Consider the following 21,315-nt stretch of genomic DNA (forward strand, 5'->3'; position numbering starts at 1 on the left):
ACTTTTTTTTCTGTAGTCCAAAAGCCCTCAGGGACACCAGGTTCCCTTGCCTTCTTCTGGTCTAATAAAAAATACATAAAAATTACTTACTCTTGGATGGAAAGCTATGGCAGTGACAAAATCTATATGTTGAAAACAGCAAAGGCATTCTCTTCTGGAAATGTGCCATAACCTGACCGTTTTATCCATCGAAGAAGAAAGCAGGAAGTAGTTCTATCAAGAAATTGACATTGATCATTTTATCACCCTATGAAAAAACACTACTTGTACAATTAAAGGCTTTTATTTTCAGTCCTATGTATTTCAATAGTTTTGTTATTATACTTAGCATCAGAAAGAACAAGATTATCCAATTCACTTGGAAGATCCCATTTTTTCCCAGTTACATACCATATTCCTTCAATTCTAAGACTTTTTTTATATTACCTGTTCTGAAATTAGGAAAATCTTACCATCTATGTCAAAAGAAATCTGCTAGGCAACAAGAGAGGACTAAGGTGTGCCTTAGTTGTTATAGTCTGCATGAGGCTATGAGTATAAGGCATCCATTCATTTGACTGTCACTTCAGTTCAGTTATTTTGACACTGGCAACACTAATTTATTTTAACTCACACAAATTCCCTAAGTGACACTTAAAATGCCTTCAAAAAGATTACCCTATAATGCAGCAGGAAAATGAAAAGTTATTGTGCACCTGTCATACCCTAGGCAAGAAAATGAGAGAAAAGAAATTGTCAAACATCTCGGAATAAATCACAGAATTTTCAAAGCTATAAGAGGGTAGTGTAACTGCTTTAGGCACTATGATGGCTCAACCCAGGAACCAAACATATATCTGTCAAAAGCTTCCAGCTGGCAGAAGTTCATTAACTTTTCAGCATAATCTATTTAAGGAGAGAACTATGAGTTATAATGAAGGAGAAAACACAAATGAGACCCTAGTGTTCTTTGGTATGTCTAAAGGTGCTAAACAAATCAAAGCAATGATGACATTTATTGAGTACTTGCAATGTGCTAAAAGTTTTTCTCAACACTATGCTATGAGGTTGGTTACATTATTATCCCCCTTTACAAATGAGAACACTGAGGGACAGAGATATTAAATAATTGTCTAAGACTACACAGCTCATCAGTGGCAGAGTGGAATTCAAACTTAGGGAGTCTGCCCTTCGGGCCAGGCTGTAACCACTACACTCTTCTGCAGAGTGCTTAAGTAGAACATGTTTTAAAAAAAGCAATAAGATGCTTAGTCATTTGCTAAAAGTAATAAAGAATCTTTAACATTTGAATGTAAAAAGGCTTAAGTGCAAATATTGATTTGGATACATTGCTGCACTAATAAATATGTGCTATTTGGGGCTAGTTTTAAAAGTGTATGCGTTATGTGGTATACCTGTTTTATTTTTTTTTAAGATTTACTTATTTGAGAGAATGTGGCCATGTGTGCATGGTGGGAGGAGCAAAGGCAGAGAGTGAGAATCCTCAAGCAGACTCCTCACTGAGAGAGGAGCCCAACGCAGGGCTCAATCCCAGGACCTTAAGGTCATGATGTGAGCTGAAATTGAGAGTCTGACATTTAACAGACTGAGCCACACAAGCGCCCCTGTTTTTTAAACAGATAGCGTAACATACAATTAAAAAATAGAACTTTAGGGATGCCTGGGTGGCTCAGTGGTTGAGCGTCTGTCTGCCTTTGACTCAGGGTGTGATCCTGGAGTTCTGGGATCAAGTCCCACATTGGGTTCCCTGTAAGGATCCTGCTTCTCCTTCTGCCTGTGTCTCTGCCTCTCTCTGTGTGTCTCTCATGAATCAATAAATAAAATCTTAAAAAAAACCCAGAATTTTGATAAAAATGTTACTCAGACATCAAAAAGAATGAAATCTTACCACTTGTAATGACATGGATGGAACTAGAGAGTATTATGCTAAGTGACAATAAATCAGAGAAAGACAACTATGATATGATCTCACTCATATGTGGAACTTAAAAAAACAAAACAGATGAACATAGAGGAAGAGAAGGAAAAATAAAATGAGGTGAAATCAGAGAGGGAGACAAACCGTAAGAGACTCTTAACTTTAGGAAACAAAGTGAAGGTTTGCTAGAGGGGAAATGGGGTAACTGGGAGATGGGCATTAAGGAGGGGACTTAATGTGATGAGCACTGGGTGTTATATGCAACTGATAAATCACTAAACTCTATCTCTGAAACTAATATAACACTATTCATTAATTGATTTTAAATTAAAAAAATAAAGATGGTTTCTACATAGAAAAAAAAGAACTTTGAAAGATTTATAACTTTTGAAACATCTAATAACAATTATTTTTATTTTCAAGTTCCACTCAGTTCCAGAAATGTTCTGAAGAGTATGTACAGTTTTCTATTTTCAGTTCATTAATAAAACTGTATAAAACCCAAATCTATGTATATCAACAATATTCAGATAAAAAATAAAAATAAAAACCCCCAAATCTATGGTCTGCTCCCCATTAAACTCATTTTATTCAATTCTTGCAATACTCTATTGCTTTAAGCATATGAAAGAAATATGAAAACATCCCTAAAAGTGAAGATACTGAAGACTTATTAAGATTTGTTCTGTTATGCTAAGAAGATTCTGTTCAATAAATACTTATTGAATAAATGAAATTAAATAATTTTCTTGAACCAAGCAGTATCTTCAGAGTCAAAGAAATTAGATTTAAACCTAAGTTCCACCCATAATTAGTTTTGTGATCTCGGATAGGTCAGAGACCTAGTCTCCTTATCTACAAATGAAATATTGTCTACCTCACAGGTCACTTTAAGAATTAACAAGGTAGGTCGCCTGGGGTGCTCAGTCCCTTAATTGTAGGACTCCTCAGGTCATGATCTCAGGGTCCAGATCTGGAGATCAAGCCCAGTGGTATCGTTGGGCTCTGCACTCAGCAGGGAGTCGTTTCCCTCCTCCTCTCTCCCTTTGCCCTTTCCCCTGCTCGTGTATTCTCTTTCTCTCCTTCTCATAAATAAATAAATAAATAAATAAATAAATAAATAAATAAATAAATAAATAAATAAATAAAATTTTAAAAAAAGAATTAACAAGGTAATTCTCATTACCTGGCACAAAGTAAGTCTTCAATAGATAGAACAATCACTATAAATACTGATTATGCTAGATACTGAAGAGAAACAAAAGTAAAATAAAATCTGGTCCCTACTTTGGGCCTTAGAATCCTGTTGCAAATAATATCTAGACATGTACATAAGTAAACAGGTAAAAAAGAAAGCAAAAGAAAAGAGCACAGAGACAGATAAAGGCCTTATGAACAAAACCAAGATTCCTGGAGAAGAAATTCTGCCCTAAGACTCCAGTGTGACTCCTGCTGAATTTCTAGCCTGCCAGTCTGCCCTACAGATTTCAACTTGCCTGCACCCACAGTTGAGTGCTCCAATTCCTTGAAATAAATCTCCTTATGTATGTATGTTCTCTTGGTTGTATTACTCTGGAGAACCCTGACTGATAAGTGGTCAACGGAGAGCTCATTTCTTCCAGTCAGGGTTACATCCCATAAAAAATATTGGGTTGTTTTCAGAAAGTAAAACGAGTGAAGGTTCCCAAATATGTGTGTACTTTGTACTTATCCCCAATGAGTATGATTATTAGATTCTGGAAACTTCAGATTTGTATCTTCTGACAACTCAGATTTCACACAGGGTGTGGGAGGAGTATAAAGATACAATTAGGGCTCAGTTTAAGACCAGACTACCAGGTAAGGTCTAAGTTTTTTCCAAGTTAGAAAAAGACATTATGACAGATGGATTTTTTAAAGCATCCAGAATACCTAAACAATTATGACGGGAGCAGCAATTCATAAATGGAGTGATTCAAAGTTGGAGCTCAGGGAAAGCCTGACTTGCCTATATATACCAGTAGTAACTTTGTGGTACATGAGGTTCACTTGACACAGTGAAAATATATGTGCAACACTGATATCCCTCTGCTGGTATTTTGTTAACTCAGTTGACTTTTCTCAGTTTAAGGCTTTTATATTTTTAAAGCTTTTTTATTCATTTATTTATTTGAGAGAGAGAGAGAGAGAGAGCGCACATGCAGTGGGAGGAGGAAGCAGAGAGAGAGAGAGAGGGAGAAGCAGATGCTCTGCTGAGCAAGGAGTCCAATGTGGGGCTCGATCCCAGGACCCTGGGATCATGACTTGAATTGAAGGAAGACTTAACCAACTGAGTCACCCAGGAGCCCTAGTTTAAGGCTTTTAAATATTACTTCCCCCTCCAATTCTAAATATATTTTAGATCCTGATTACTGACAAATGTTAATCACAAAGGAAATATAGGGTATTATGCAAGAATTCCAAACAATGCTTCATGCTTCAGACGCCTTAAATAAAATGTAAAGTATCCCTTTAAGTTTCTGCAAAACTGCTAAGATACTTGTTCAGTGGTGGAACAGGCCCCTCTACTTCTGAAATAATTTTGCTCTAAGGGAAAAAACCAAAATGATGACTTATTAAAGAGTTACATATTGGTAAACTTAATGATTCAATAAATATAGATTAGCCAAAGCAGTCTTGCTTAGATCAGACTTCACCATTGTAGCTGCAGTCATATCCACTTTGCGAGGATAGTTACATTGCAAAATTACTTCATAAAGAAGAAAAAAGTATAAATATATAGAAGTTCGGGACAGAAGCTGTTAAGTAATATATACATTTTATTAGCCTAACTTGATGTTTCTCCTCTTTTTAACCGATTACTTTGTAGATAACTCCCATGAAATATATATAACCATTCAAAAACTTGACAGTGTGACAATCATAAGAAGAAAACACTTGTTTTTATCCCAAAGTCATAATTACATAGAATTAATACACTCTTCAAGTAAGAATTTCTTACTTTAGACCATGAAAGATCAAGAAGATCAGCGGTGTGTCCTTTATATTTGCAAAATGGCCGCTGCCGAAAAGGTGCATTTTTATCATCAGGATCTTCATCAGCTCCACTGCATACCTATTTAGATATAAAGACAAAGGTTAAAACTAGAAAAACAAAAGCTTCATACTCTTCCCACCCCATCCATTCTATCATTTTGTATGCTGCCTAACTGAAATCTTGATCTACCAGTAACAAACTCCCCTTTATGATGAATCTACTACTTATCACTCATCCATCTCCTTGTTCTAATAAACCAGGATCATCCCTGAAGACTGTGCTATCACAATCTCTCCCTCCTTAACAGAGCCCCTACTTTGTCCTTTTCTGAGCATCTGTTCCTTCCGGAGAGGTGGGAGCCAGCACCAGGGGATGAATCATGATCGGTCTTGAGCTCATTCCCTTTCCCAGTGATGATTGATTTAGGCATGGGCATGTGCTACAGTTTTTGTCAATTAGACATGAAGGAAAGTGGTGGGGGAGACAGAGGAAAGGCTTCCAGAAAGATTTACTCACTCTTAAAATGGGCATACTAAAGGGATGTTCTTCTTTCCTTCCTCTGAACATTGCTGTCCGTATGACACCTAAGACTGTAGTTGCCATCTAACTACCGTGAGGGGAACAAACCAAAGAACAACAGACAAAGAAGAGCAAAGCAGGAGGATGGCAGGACCCTGTGTTCCTGATGACACTACAGAGCTGCTGAATTAACCAACCCTGGTACCGCCTTACCTCCAGACTTGCTTCCTCATTGTTTAAGCCATTTTCAGTTGGATTTCTGTTATTTGAAGTCAAAAGCATCCTGACAGAGGTAGGTAGAAAATAATGCCATACATGTGTGCCATGCATTTAGTTTACAACATGCTTTTGTATTCATTATCTGAATGAATCCTAACAACTCTGTCAGGTAGGTATTAACATTATGAAGATGGAGATATTAAGAAAAAAACCTGAGGCTCAAAGAGATCAAAATAACATATTAAAGCTCACACAGCCACCTGTAAACAGCAGAACCAAAGCAGAAATACAACCATATGTCCAAAAATTGTCCCTCAAATGTTTTAGAGGATGTAGCATAGGCAAAAATACAGAGTTGTTAGCTAATAGGCCTTGCATATTTAGGTAGGATGATGAGGATGGGGGAAAAGCGTCTGGAGATATAACAGGGGATTAGGGTAAAAAGGTACTTTGAGACCAGATCATAAAGAGCCTCACATTTGTGGCTTAAAAGTTCAGATATTCTAAGGCAGTGGAGAGCCAGGACAGGCTTCTGAAAAGAAAAAAATAACACGATGTGACCAGTGCTTTGGAAAGAGAAAGCTGGGCAGTAAGGTAAAAGATGGTAGGGAGAAAGAGTTGGAGGCAGGAAGAGCAGTAAGTGTAAATAAGAATGAGGAAGGCTTAAACTAGGCCAGTGGCCATAGGACAAATAAAAACTACTACTACTATTTGCCTAGAACTTTACAGTGTATAAAAACATCTTTATATCTACTGCAAAGGTAGAACAGCTACAAGAGATGCTGTGACCTTTTGCCAAGCACTCCTAATCCTAGAGGACTACAGCTTCATCCTCTAGTTGTGTGTCAGCCTAGAGAGCACAGAAGAACACATAAAACTAAACAGGGTTGCCCTACTGCATAAAATTCAACCTTTTGCTAAATAACCATTTACATTTCATTAATTCCTCAGCATCATTCCTCTAGCACTGATTCCAGATCTTATTTTTCTCTTCAAACATCCATGTTCTTCTCCTTGTACTCTACATTTTCTTTCAAAATACTTTAATACATCTTTTTGATTATAAATACATGACCAGTGTAGACAATTCAGAAAGCATTGGAAGCAGAAAAACTAAAATTAAAACATAATTTGCTAACATTTTGATGGCCTTCATCTTTCATTTCTTAAAAAACATTAACTGAAATCATTGCACACATGATTCAGTATCTTCCTTTCCATTATACCATGAACATTTTCAGTAATTCACTCTCTGAAAACATTTACTAGCTGCATATGGATGTGCCATAATTTAATCATTCTCTAACTGGTCATTTAGACATTGACAATTTTTTGTTAGAATAGCAATTCAATGAACATCCTGGAACATGCATCTTTATCCCTATTTTATTATTAAGAGTATTACAGTTAAAAGGTTTAAACCCAAGACTTTTATACTATCTTCTGTTATTTGTTTTTAATAAAAGCAGGTATGTTTACTAAAGAAAATTTTAAAAGTACAGACAAGTATAAAGAATCAAATAAAAATGGCCTAAAATCTCATCATCTAGAGATGACTACTACTAATAATTTAGTAATTTCTTTTTTCCCCCCAAAGATCTTATTTTCAAGTGATCTCTACACCCAACATGGGGCTTGAACTCACAACCCTGAGATCAAGAGTCACATGTTCTACTGACTGAGCCAGCTAAGTGCCCCAACTTTAGTGTATTTCTTTGAAAAAAAAACTTTTTTTATAAGATTTTATTTGACAGAGAGAGTGAGTGAGAGAGCACAAGCATAGAGAGTGGCAGAGGGAAAAAGAGAAGCAGACTCAGGGAGCCCGATGCAAGGCTCCATCCCAGGACCTTGAGATTATGACCTGAGCCGATGGCAGACGCTTAACTGACTGAGACACCCAGGCACCCTTCTTTGAAAATTTTTTTAACCTCACATTTTATTTTGAATATTTTTAATGTCATTAGTCTTTGAAAATAATCTAAGGACTCCATAGTATTCTACTTCAAGCATTATACCATAGTTTTTATTTTCCAACTGTTAAAAATTTAAATTGTTTAAATTTTAACTATTGTTAGAATACTAAGATGAAAATCCTCTTACTTACATCCTTGAGCCTGATTATTTTTTTTAAAAAAGATTTATTTATTTGAGAGAAAAAGAGTGAGCATGAGCAGGGGGAGGGGCAGAAGGAGAAGCAGAGGCCTCGCTGAGCAGGAAGCCCTATGCAGGGTTGGATCCCAGGACCCTGGGATCACGACCCCAGCCAAAGGCAGACACTTAATTGACTAAGCCACTCAGGCACCCCCGATTATTTCTTCTTGACAGAATTTTTAAAAAAGATTTCATTTATTTATTCATGAGAGACAGAGAGAGAAAAAGAGAGAGAGAGAGAGAGAGAGAGAGAGAGAGGCAGAGACACAGGCAGAGGGAGAAGCAGGCTCCATGCAGGGAGCCCAACGTGAGACTCGATCCCGGGTCTCCAGGATCACACCCTGGGCTGAAGGCAGCACTAAACCGCTGAGTCACCTGGGCTGCCCTCATGACAGATTTTTAAAGGCAGAATTATTAAAGGTAGACTCAACCAGTAAAATGTTATGTATTCTATCTATATGTATTCTCTATAAGCAGATATCTACATCTAGAGAGATATTTATATCTCTAAATAAATATATATAAAACTTTATTATGGCCATTTCAAATATACATGAAGTAGAATAATGTAATAAATAGAATGAACTCCATACATCCATCACCTGCTTTAATGATTATGAATATTTTACTCATCTTGTTTTATCAATCCTTGCACGTTTACATATTTGCTTATTTTTTCTGGAGCACTTAAAGCAAGATCTAAACACCAATGATTTTACCAGTAAATAATCTTTATGTATTTCTAATTAATAAGCCCTCTTAAGTATAACTACCATGCCATTATTACACCTAAAAAATACCATTTGTATCATCTAATATCTAACCTATATTCAAATATCTGGTTATCTAAAAATGTCTTTTAAAGTTGGACTGCTATGAAAACTTGTAAGCCTTTTGATATTTATTAGCACTATTTACCAGTTATTGTGTTAATTATTTGAGATAAAATAAATAATATAATTCTTATCATTCTTATATTCTAGTCTCAGTATTTAAAAGCTAGAATGAATCTTTTAAAATATGTTAGATTATATTATTCTGTGTTCAAATACCCTGGCACAGAGTCAGGGCTCATAAAATGTTAGCTGTCGTTACATAAATTGATGTAGTACACTAAGTGCCTTTAACAGAAATATGAGCAAAATACCTTGGGGGCAGTGAGGGAACATATGAATAATATATACTGGATGCAGCAAGAAATGCTTCAGTGAGGACTCTTGAGTCTTAAACCAATTGGCAAGGCAAATGGGAACAGCATATGTAAATACATGCAATCAACAAAGAATCTGACATTTTTGTTGGGGTAACAATGAACATCTGAGAAATGGCTCAGAACACAAGGTTTGTGAAAGGGAAGGGTGAAAAATAACACTGAGAGCTAAGGTCAGGCTGATCTCTGCAAGACTGAGCCACAATAACGAATCTGGACTTAAATCTATAGGGAAAAAAAGAGAACCCAAAGCAGTGCTTTAACAGGAAAGGAACTAAATCAGGTATGTTTTATAGGAAAGTAATTCTGTTAGCAATGAGGATGAAAGACTGGAATCTGGAAGAATAGCTATTATGATTCAAAGTAAGAGGTAAAGGCCCAGATTACAAACAGTGGAAATGAAAGGCCAGATTCCAAAGACATTTCTGAGATCCAGTTGGCAGGATCTGGTGAATGAGCAAACGCTGAAGGAGAGAAAAGTAAAAAGTGATCACAGTTTTCTAACTCAGAAGATGGTATGGCTTTTAACTAACTGACATCAAATACATTATCAAAGGAGGGGTTATCCAGGGAAAATTATATATTTTTTTAAAGATTTTATTTATTTATTCATGAGAAACTCACAGAGAGAAAGGCAGAGACACAGGCAGAGGGAGAAGCAGGTCCCACGCAGGGAGCCCGACTTGGGACTCGACCCTGGGGCTCCAGGATGACGCCCTGGGCCAAAGGCAGGCGCCAAACCACTGAACCACCCAGGGATCCCTGGGAAAATGATATTTAATTCTGCTTTGGATATATATTATCATCACTGATGCCTGTTTTTCCCCATGCAGAGCTCCTTCACATAAACTGTCCATCGCATCTTTATACTTCAGTGCCTAACACGTAGTAGAAATGTAGTAATTGTTGTTGACCAAACCAAATCTAAATCAATGCATATTTTTGAAAGATTTACTTATTTTAGAGACATATTTTTTAAAATTTATTTATTTTAGAGGGCATGCATGAGGTGAAGGTCAGGGGGAAAGTCTTCAAGTAGACTCCCCTGAGCATGGAGCCTGATCTCACCACCTATGAGATCATTACCTGAGCCAAAACCAAGAGTCAGACATTTAACCCACTGAGCCACCCAAGAGCTCCTGAATGCACTTTATTTTTTAAAGATTTATTTGAGAGAGAGAGAAAACACGTGTGTGTATGTGTGCAGGGTTGGGGGAAGGGCAGAGGGGCAGGGAGAGAGAATCTCAAGCAGACACCCCACTGAGAACAGGACCTGATATGGGCCTTGAGCTCATGACCCTGAGATCATGACCTGAGTCGAAACCAAGAGCCACACGTTTAACCTAAGCCACCCAGGTGCCCTTCAATGCATATTTTTAAATAAAATGCTGCACATGTACACTTTCACAAAAATTACCTCTCACCTCCATATAGCTAACTCCTTTCATCTAAATTTTAGATTTTAATAATCTTGAAGGAGATCAGACTATGTCACCCCAAAATATTCCCTTCGCATAAAGATTATTTTGAACTGGAGGCAACTGAGAAAGAACAGACACAAGAAAAAGTCTCTGCCCTCCCTGCTTCTACTCGAAAGCAGAGCAAGAAATTCTTTGTGAGGGTGTCTCCCCTTCATCTCTTCCTTGCCAAGAAGGGGAAAGTACATCTTACCTCTGGAGATAGTTACTAAATAATCCTTATCCTCCATTAGTTTCCCCCAATATTTTTACCTGGTCACAATTTATTCCCTTTAGGGGAGTAAATTTGAGCTTTAGGCCCAACCCCTTTCCTTCTGGCCTGGTCACCTCTCCACAAACTTACCACCTTTGTTAAAATCATATATAAGCCCCTGGGTCTAACTGCTTCTTTAGGTATTCAGTATTTTTCTATGAAGGCCTCCATATACACATATAGTGAACTGTTTCTCCTGTGAATCTGTCTTTGGTCAGGTTATTCGTGGATCCCAGCTACAATCCTGGCTGTAGAACCTAAGAGAGTAGCAAATTTTTTTCCCTCCTTAAAATCTTCTCTCAAAAATTCAAAGCAGCAGTTAAATGCTATAACACCCATAATGATGTCCCACTAATCAAGCACACCAAACACAGATTTAACCCAAGAAAAGCACCAATTCCTATATAAACAACATAGTTACAACTTCTAGTTTCAAGCAGAAATTTTACAAATCTCTACCATACTGGAGCAAACTCGGCACATCCTCTTCCTTTCTTCCATTTCTTCCATTTACAGAGCTACTTTTGTAAATCAATAGGAATGGAGAGAGCATAATAGGCAGAATTCTAGGCTTGGCATGACCAATGAAGAGGTTAGGGATCTTGGGTGTGTCATTCTCTATGCCCAGCCATAGTACAGGTAATTCTAAGTACTCTATTTTACATGAATGCTAACAAGAATGAGGATGTAGTTCAGAAGAGATAAGTATATCACTATCATAAGAAAAAAAGAACACACACATCAGGAAAATAAATCAATGAATACACTGTATATACTGCCCCTCACTGTAGCTAGTGCTATGATAAAAGATAATATCAGATATCATACTCCAAAGGCATATGAAATCGAGGCCTCTTCTAACCACCCCCTAACAAAATGACAGAAGTGAAAGAAACACCAATCTTTTCCTGAAAACAACAGATATAAACGATACTCAACTACTATAGGAAAAAAACCTCAATACTCCAGGGGGTCACTACTTTTTGTATCAAAGAAATACTATGCTCCTCATTTTGAAAGCCTATATTTTGGGCACCTGGGTGGCACAGTTGGTTTAGTGACTGACTCTTGGTTTTGGCTCAGGTTGTGGTCTCAGGGTCGTGAGACTGAGCCCCCAGTCAGGCTCTGTGCTTGGCATGGAGTCTGCTTGAATTTCTTTCTTCCTCTCCCTTTTGCCCCTCCCCACACCACATACTTGTGTACAATCTATCAAATAAATAAATCTTTAAAAAAAAGGCCTGTATTCAAACAAGCTCAGGAATTACTTAGGTTTTTTGGGGGGAGGGGGAAATGAGGTAAGGGTGGATGGATGTAGTTAAGAATATGGGGGTGCCTGGGTGGCTCAGCCAGTTAAGTATCTGTCTTCAGCTCAGGTCATGGTTCCAGGGTCCTGGGATTGAGACCCGCATTGGGGTCCCTGCTCAGCAGGGAGACTGTTTCTCCCTCTCCCTCTTCCTGCCACTCCCCCTGCTTGTGCTCTCTCGTGCTCTGTCAAATCAATCTTTTTTTAAATTAATTCATTCATTCATGAGAGACAGTGAGAGGCAGAAACATAGGCAAAGGGAGAAGCAGGCTTCCTGTGGGGAGCCCGATATGGGACTTGATCCTGGGACCTGGGACCATGCCCTGAGTCAGAGCCAGATGCTCAACCACTGAGCCACCCAGGTGTGTATAAATAAATAAATAAATAAATAAATAAATAAATAAATAAATAAATAAATCTTTAAAAAAATCTGTCAGTAGGGGGGCTTTTGGGTGGCTTAGTCAGTTGAGATTCCAATGCTTGATTTCATCTCAATCAGGTCATGATCTCAGGGTGATGGGATTGAGACCTGCATAGAGCTCCAAGCTCAGCACAGACTCTGCTTGGTATTCTCTCTCTCCCTCTGCTCCTCACCCCCCCGTTGCAACTCACACGATCTCTCTAAAATAAATAATAAATGAAATCTTTAGAAATACATTAAAAAATCGGTTAGTAGGACTGTTGAAATAAGTATAATACAAGATGGTACAAATAGTTCCTGTTTTTTTTTTTTTTTTTTTTTTTTTTTAGTTCCTGTTTTTAATAGTAGTCAATGCCTGTAAGATTTATGGTGAATTAAACTAATAAAAGCAAAACCTTCTCTCTAAAGCAAAGTGGTTAAATTTTTTACCACTACATTAGTCAGTGAAGGCTTTATAGAGGAAGTGAGCCTTGAAGAAAGGGCAAACTTTGAATAGAAAGAAGGGAGGTTACAGGCATCCAGATAAGGAAGATAGGAACAAAGGCACAGAAACAGGAATTCAAAACCGATTCAGGCCCACCACAGTCAGGCATGCGGTTAGGTTCCAAGGGCACTAAAATCCATAGTACAGATTTTTGCCTTAAATCAGCCCAGAGCCTAGTCAGTGAGAAAAACTGCCAAAGAACACACAGTAGTGGTATCAGTGTCAAAGTATCTGTAAAGTTTTGTGAGAACACAAATGAGGAACAATTTTGCCTGCCTGATTCAGGGAAAATAATGAGAGAAGATAAGATATTTGAATTGAATCTTTTTTTTCCTTTTTGAACTGAATCTTGAAGGATGAATAGAGTTCTGCCCTGTGAGAAAAGGGGACAGGGAGGGCACTGTGGGCAAAGCAAACAGCAGACAAAGGCAATGAACGTGAAATAATGGTTAGGGTACAGTACAGACAGACCTAAGTCCAGTGTGGTGAGCAGGGTGCACAGGCACCAGGGAATTAGAACTGAGTTAAAAAGGTAAGATGAGGGGGATCCCTGGGTGCCTGCCTTCGGCCCAGGGCATGATCCTGGAGTCCGGAATCGAGTCCCGAGTCAGGCTTCCTGTATGGAGCCTGCTTCTCCCTCTGCCTGTGTCTCTGCCTCTCTCTCTCTCTTTCTCTGTGTCTCTCATGAATAAATAAATAAAATCTTAAAAAAAAGGTAAGATGACAGGGTGCCTGGGTGGCTCAGCTGGTTGGGCCTCTACCTTCATTTCAGACCATGATCCTGGGGTCCTGGGAAAGAGCCCCACATCAGGCTCCCTGCTCAGCGGGGAGTCTGCTTCTTTTTCTGCCCCTCCTCCAGCTCATGTTTGCACTCTCTAATAGAAAGTCTTTTTAAAAATTTGCATTTACTATCATAAAATATACATACATACACACACACATATAAAGGTAAAATGAGGCAATATCAGGAAGGGCCTTATTCTGTAGGCGACAAGAAGCCATCAAAAGATTTTAAACCACAAAATGGCATCAGATCTGGATTTTGGGTAAAAAGCTAATGGTAGTATAGAAAATGAATTGGGTAGAGACCAAAGACAGAAAAAGCAATTAGGAGGCTATAGCAAACATCTCAATCAACATTGAGGGCTGAGATATGTGAGTGACAATGGAGAATGAGGGGACAGATTCCATGGGGATTTGTAGGCAGAGTAGATAGAAATGTATAACTAATTTGATATGTGGGTAAGGAAAAAAGTAAGGAGTATTTTCTGATGGAGTTAAAAAAGTAAGGAAAAAAAGGTAATGGAGTATTTTCTGATGGAGTCAGAAACGTAACTTATGGATAATGATGCCATTAAAGAAGGCTCAAAAGAGAGAAGCAGGGCTGTGGGTAGGTAATATAAATATTTACATGAGTGACCATTAATATCTAAGCCAGTTACTGAAGCCAGCCAGCTGGGGATAATCCTAGGCTACTCACCAACAACCCCAGCTAGTCCATCACCAAGTGCCAGAGATCCTACATCTTCTACATCTCTCAAATTAGCTCATCGTTATAGTTTCTAGACCCACTGTTTCATAAAGTATTTGTTTCTCTCCTGGGTTAATAACCTTTTAAATGGTATCTCCCTCTGTAGCCTGGACCCCATCTAATTGATGCTTTACAGGGTTTACCAGAATGCTCTTCCTGAAACAAAAATCTGAACGTTTTAACTCAGCTCCTGACTGAAACCTCTCAGGACCTCTCCCCTCCTCCCCCCCAACCTGTAGCTTGCAGGACAAAGTCCAAATATCTTGGTTTAACACAAAGGGCCATTTAAAATGCTAATCCTGCCTTCCTCTCCTCCAACTCTCACACATGCCTGCTCTACTCTAACAACATGGGACTTCAGGTAGCAGCACCGTTAACATGCCATCCTGTTTCAGCCTCCAGGCTTTTCCACTGGCTGTTCACTGTGACGCTTTCCTTTCTTCCTTCTCTCACACACTTAGCTCCTGGCTCACAAACAAAGCCTCCAGGAAGATTTTCCCTCATGCTCTGATTTGTAAAGATAACTCCTATACTTGGGTAGTACCTTCTATAGAATATTACCATCTAATACTAGAATTGTGAATGTATCTATTTCATGAGTCAGCATAGTCTCTGAGGGCAAAGACTATGTCTCATTTGACTGCAGAATCTAGCAGTATCTGGCACACGTAACAAGCACTCAAAAAATATTTGTTGAGGGAATTCAATTTTAGACCTATTAATTGATGTGCTTGGTGAATACACTGACAGAGAGACTATAAATACTGCTACGTGAAAAGGGTAGCATGCCCAATAATATCTTATTGGTTAAAACCCATAAAGCTATTCAAAGGAAACAAGAATTATGAAGGTAGAGCCAATTCACTTGAGGCAACAAATGAATATGTCATATAAGGATGGGCAAGGATACAACCCTGAAAAACAGCACCATTTAAGTGGAAGAAAGAGACAGCAAGGGTGTAGGAAGAGAACAAGGAATAACAGAACCATAGAAAGCTGAGAGGAATATGTCAAATACTATAGAGACAATGAAATTTCAGGAAAATACTGTTGAGCAGGTGAACATTTTAGGTTCTTTGTTTACATCCCCTTGTCTAGATCAATACACAAGGAGCACAGGGAACAGCTTAGAAAAATATTCTCCATTTGGCTTTTTAGGTTTAACATTGGTTATTTTTAACCTTCCAGCTATCAGATCAAATGAAAATCATTAAGATATTTTAAACTACCTGAAACTGTCATAAAATATTTATTAAACCAATAAGATAGAAAAATTAAAATATTTCAATATCTTTTTTTCTTTTCTTAATCACCCCTTATTCAGTATCCAATGTTTTTTTAAATTGTAACATGGATTTGAGGGGAGGGGATTTTGTTTAATTCAAATTTGCATTACTAGTTTAGTAGCTGGAATAGTATCATCCACTGTATGACAGCTTTTAAATACCACAATTTTTCATTTACCAATTCTAAAAGAAGAAACTCTTGTTTCTAATGTATCTTAATTTACTGCTTTCATGTAACTATAATTGCTGCTAGACAATAAGGTACTTCATGGTAAACAAATCAAATTATAGCAGTTAACAAGAGTAATCAGAAAATACTGAACATACCCCTGTATCTGTATCAGACTTTGATGAATTCAGACTTTCCTGAGAAGGGGATGGGGACACACGTCCTAAAAACAATAATTATAAAAACGTATGTAAACACACACAAAACATCAATCAGAAATAATGATACAGCAACACCTAATTAATAGTCATATAATGTAACATTCTGAAAAAACACATTTTCTAAATAAGTGAAGCATTAATTCTTTGGCCATCAAAATATTGGTTATCATTTTTATCATAACATCTTTATAACCATATAACCAATGTAATAAAATATTTTAAAATCCTCATTATTCATAGTGAATACAAACAAGATGAACAATAAAGGGGCACAAAGGGCCTGGGGTGGTGTAAGTCTCAATGGCCACTAAAAACGTCTTTCTGCTCCAGGCAGGGCAATAAAAGAAATGTAAACATAGTTTAACTTTTTGCGAACCCATTATCTTAAATTATGTATAACACAATGCAAGCTATACCCACAGGACCACTAAAGTATGTGAGGCCTCATTTGCCAGTTTAGTGGATCTTCCTAGATTTCTATATTCCTCAAATTGGTGCTTCAGATATACTCTATACTCCAGCCCATGGCTACTTATTCTTTCTCCCATCCCTTAACTTCTTGGTTTCAGCCCTGGTTGACCGGAGTGAGGATGGGAGTGAAAGGAAGGGGTTTGTGAACAAAATTTATTGAAGTTAAACAATTATAAGAGAAGGAACCCATAAACATAAAACTCTCATTTCCATCAATTCTAACTCTCCTGGTAAGTTATCAACATACAGAACTAGTTTACATAGCTGTAATCACGTGTACATGTATCACATTCTGAGGTTTCCCTCTGCCATTTAACCTTTTTTTCATATACCTCTAATGTACTGACAAATCACATTTCCTTTTCATAGATGGGTCTCCTTTAGCTTTCTTTACGTATTAGATGGATATTATTATTTTCATTCTTTTTCTAGATTAATTAGGTTATTTCATTTTAAGCCAGGGGAGAACTAAAGGTTGTCAGGGGAAACCAAGTAACTTTGTTCTCAACAGCTGATGAAATAAACTCTGCACTACACTTCAAAAGGGATAAAGTCAAAAGCTTTATGGTAGTATTTTCCATGGGATTTATATGCTTTTTTTGGTGTTGACTTCTGTCCTACTTTTAGGTTTGTGACCATTATGAAAAGTAGTGGTTATTGCAAATGGTTGCCAGAGAAAGACATTATTATACCTAAAATATAAAAACAACAGATGTCTCTAGAGTTTTAAAGCCCACAGGTGAATGAAAAATACCTTCGGTATTGTATTTCATTCTCATATTGTTGAAATAGTCAAAAGCATTTTTTAGAGCCCATATTCTCACTACGTTATCTTGTCCAGCTGAGGCAAGTAATCGGCCACAGTGAGAAAATTTCATGGTCCACACAGCTCCCTATGAAAACAAAGAAAGGTTCAAAGTTATTACAAAGGGTGACGGGCACTGAGGGGGGCATCTGATGGAATGAGCACTGGATGCTATACTATATGTTGGCAAATCGAACTCCAATTAAAAAAAGTTATTACAAAGTTGAAACTTTTTTTTCAAATACTTTATTTATTCATGAGAGACACACAGAGAGAGGCAGAGACATAGGCAGAGGGAGAAGCAGGTTCCCCACAGGGAGCCTGATGTGGGACTCAGTCCCAGGACCTCTGGATCATGCCCTGAGCCAAAGGCAGAGGCTCAACCACTGAGCCACCCAGGTGCCCCTAAACCTTTTTTTTTTAAGATTTTATTCTTAAGTCATCACTACACCCAATATGAGGCTTGAATTTATAAGCCTGAGATCAAAAGTTGCATGTTCTACCGACTAAGCCAGCCAGGCACCCTTAAGAGTCGAAACATTATTTTAAAGCCAAAGTAAAGAATTATTCCAAATTATACATCCTAAGATAATGCTCACATTCTGATACGACCTGAGGCCAACAGTTCAATGATGCAACAGCACAAAGAGGAACTTTTAGGAGAAAGGCAGAATAAGAAAGCAGCATTTTACCATAATCTAAATTAACAAGGTCAAAGCACAAGCCTTGTCTACAAATTAAAGGAAATGGAGTTCCAAGATGGCCAGAAATCATTGTAAAAACACAAATAAAATCTCAGTCTCCTAGCTGAACATAAGGGGGAGTGGCATCAGAGGAGACAGAGCCCTCAGGATACCACTGATACTCTTGATCAGGGCTGAGGGAAATATAAGTTCACATTAGCAGTGACTTTCATTGCATTGGGCATTTATAAAGTGTTGGAATCATGTGGTCTCATCCTGTTTTTTTTCTCCCTAGAAACAATGTTTCACAGTATATGGTCAGAATTCCCAGATACTGGGCACCTGGGTGGCTCAGTCAAACACCTGCCTTCAGCTCAGATCGTGATCCTGGGGTCCTAGGATGAGCCCCAAGTCAGGCTCCTGCTCAGCAGAGAGTCTGCTTGTCCCTCTCCTTCTGCCCCTCCCCGCTACTCATGCTTGCTCTCTCTCAAATAAATAAAATATTAAAAAAAAGAATTCCCAGATACTGCTAACAAAGGGACGTATGTATGTGTTGGGGGGTGGGGGTGGGGTGATTAAAGAACGTGAACCCTTAAATTGGAAAACCCAAATGCTATTACAACAAATACTGTTAAAACTACTATTGTATTATAACACATATCTATGCAGATCAAAAAGATTATCCAAGTTATGGGGTGCCTACTTATTTGGGAGACCATGCAACTCTTGGTCTCCAGGTCATGAGTTTGAGCCCTATGTTGGGTGTAGAGATTACCTAAAAATAAATAAACTTAAAAAAAGATTATCCAAGTTAGAGGCAACAGCTCATTTACTGAAATAACATTCATTTCCACAAAATTCCAGTATATTAAGAAATTTGTTATTGGGAGCCTACTAAAATGAGACTTTACTTAAAACTGGAAATAATGAAAGTGAATCAAAACAGTACAAGGGTGAGTGGGTGACGGGCACTGAGGGGGCCACTTGACGGGATGAGCACTGGGTGTTATTCTGTATGTTGGTAAATTGAACACCAATAAAAAATTATTCTATTAAAAAAAACAGTACAAGGAAATTCCTCAAGGAAGTTATCAGAATCAAATATTTTATGTGGAGATCATAAGCACCAAAGTCTAAATTCTAATCTGGCTGCCATCTAATATGTTTACAGTTGTTTCCTTCTAGTTAAGCCAAATTTTGGATTTAAAATCTAAATAAATAAAATATTTTTAAGAATAAATAAATAAAATAAAATAAAATCTAAATAGACACAGATTCCCTGATCAAAAACTCATAGCATCATCTGTCCAATCTAGGAGTTTATTACCACCTTCCCTGTGTTCCTAGCCTTTTCAAGGGGTAACCTACAATATCACTTGTGCACTTTATAACTACTGTGGTACATTTTAACTCTGGTAGAAAACATGTACCTGTCTTCCCTGGTTTTAGCTGCCATTTGACAAAATACACTGACCTACTGCAATATTTGTGTTAATTATTTAAAATACACTCAGGGAGGGGCAGTTGGTTAAGCATAAAACTCTTTTATTTTGGCTCAGGTCATGACTCTGGATAGTGAGTTCAAGCCCCACATCGAGCTCAGTACTCAGCAGAGTCTGCTTCTCCTTCTTATTCTGCTCCTTCTGCTGCTTGCTCTTTCTCTCAAAAAAAATAAATAAATAAAATAAAATATCTTAAAAATATGCCCAGGAAGCATTTTAAATGTCTTCTAAAGACACAGACCACCCTGTAAATTTAACTGCTTTAAAGTTTGGTACCTTTACACAGCTTTCTTAATGATACAGGCCTAGAGTTTACTTATTCAATAACTTTCACTTCTTGAGGGATGCCTGGGTGGCTCAGTCAGTTAGGAGTCTGACTTAGGCTCAAGTCATGATCCCAGGGTTCTGGGATTAAGCCCCATGTCAGGCTCCTGGCTCAGCAGGGAGTCTGCTTGTTTGTCTGTCTGTCTCTCTCTCTCTGTTCCCCTTCCTGTGATCAGGCTTTTTCTCTCTCAAATAAATAAAATTTACAAAAATTCAAAAACTTTCACTTCTTGATATTTGCAAATGAAGTATCTGATAAAGGGATAGTATCCAAAATATATAAAGAACTTATCAAACTCAACACCCAAAAAAAGCAAATAACACAGTTAAGAAATGGGCAAAAGACATGAATAGACATTTTTACAAAGATATCCAGATGGATAACAGACTCATGATAAGATGCTCAATATCACTCATTATCAGGGAAATACAAATCAAAACCATGATGACATATCACCTCACAACTGTCAGAATGGCTAAAATTAACAACACAAGAAACAACAGGTGTTGGCAGGGATGCAGAGAAAGGGAACCCTCTTGCACTGCTGGTGGCAATGTAAACTGGTGAAGCCACTCTGGAGAATGGTTTCTCAAAAACCTAAAAATAGAACTACCCTATGATCCAGCAATTCCATTACTAAGTATTTACCCAAAGGATCCAAAAATTGAGATTCAAAGGGGTACATGAACCCTGATGTTTATAGCATTATCAATAATAGCCAAACTACAGAGAGATCCCAAATGTTCATTGACTGCTGAATGATGAATAAAGAAGATGTGGTATAGGGCAGCCCAGGTGGTTCAGTGGTTTAGCGCCACCTTCAGCCCAGGGCCTGATCCTGGAGACCCGGGATCGGGTCCCACGTTGGGCTCCCTGCAAGGAGCCTGCTTCTCCCTCTGCCTGTGTCTCTGCCCCTCTCTCTCTCTCTCTCTCTCTCTGTGTCTCTCATGAATAAATAAAATCTTTTAAAAAAAGATGTGGTGTGTATACACATATATATATACACATATATATATATATATATACACACACACACACAATGGGATACTACCCAGTGATCAAAAAGCATGAAATCTTGCCATTTGCAATCACATGGATGGAGCTAGAATGTATAATGCTAAGGAAAATTAAGCCAATTTGAGAAAAACAAATACCAATATGATTTCACTCATACATGGAATTTAAAAACCAAAACAAGGCAGCCCTGGTGGCTCAGCGGTTTAGCGCCGCCTTCAGGCCAGGGTGTGATCCTGGAGACCCTGGATCAAGTCCCATGTCAGGCTCAGGCTCCCTGCATGAAGCCTGCTTCTCCCTCTGCCTGTGTCCCTGCCTCTCTCTCTCTGTGTCTCT

At 38.0% G+C, this 21,315-nt stretch overlaps 1 protein-coding gene across 1 annotated transcript in view; it reads right to left on the reverse strand.

Annotated features, from left to right (window-relative positions):
- The window catches only part of WDR44 (WD repeat domain 44), an 81,903-nt gene that overhangs the window by 10,227 nt on the left and 50,361 nt on the right, over positions 1-21,315 (reverse strand). Inside the window, exons 11-14 of the mRNA XM_077889825.1 lie at positions 17,405-17,543; positions 16,117-16,181; positions 4,899-5,012; positions 91-213 (exon numbers count right to left, since the gene is read on the reverse strand). Of these exons, the coding sequence (XP_077745951.1) occupies positions 91-213; positions 4,899-5,012; positions 16,117-16,181; positions 17,405-17,543 (441 nt within the window). The remainder of the gene's footprint in view (positions 1-90; positions 214-4,898; positions 5,013-16,116; positions 16,182-17,404; positions 17,544-21,315) is intronic.

The sequence above is a fragment of the Canis aureus genome, chromosome X (assembly GCF_053574225.1).
Source record: "Canis aureus isolate CA01 chromosome X, VMU_Caureus_v.1.0, whole genome shotgun sequence".
Lineage (NCBI taxonomy): Eukaryota > Metazoa > Chordata > Mammalia > Carnivora > Canidae > Canis > Canis aureus.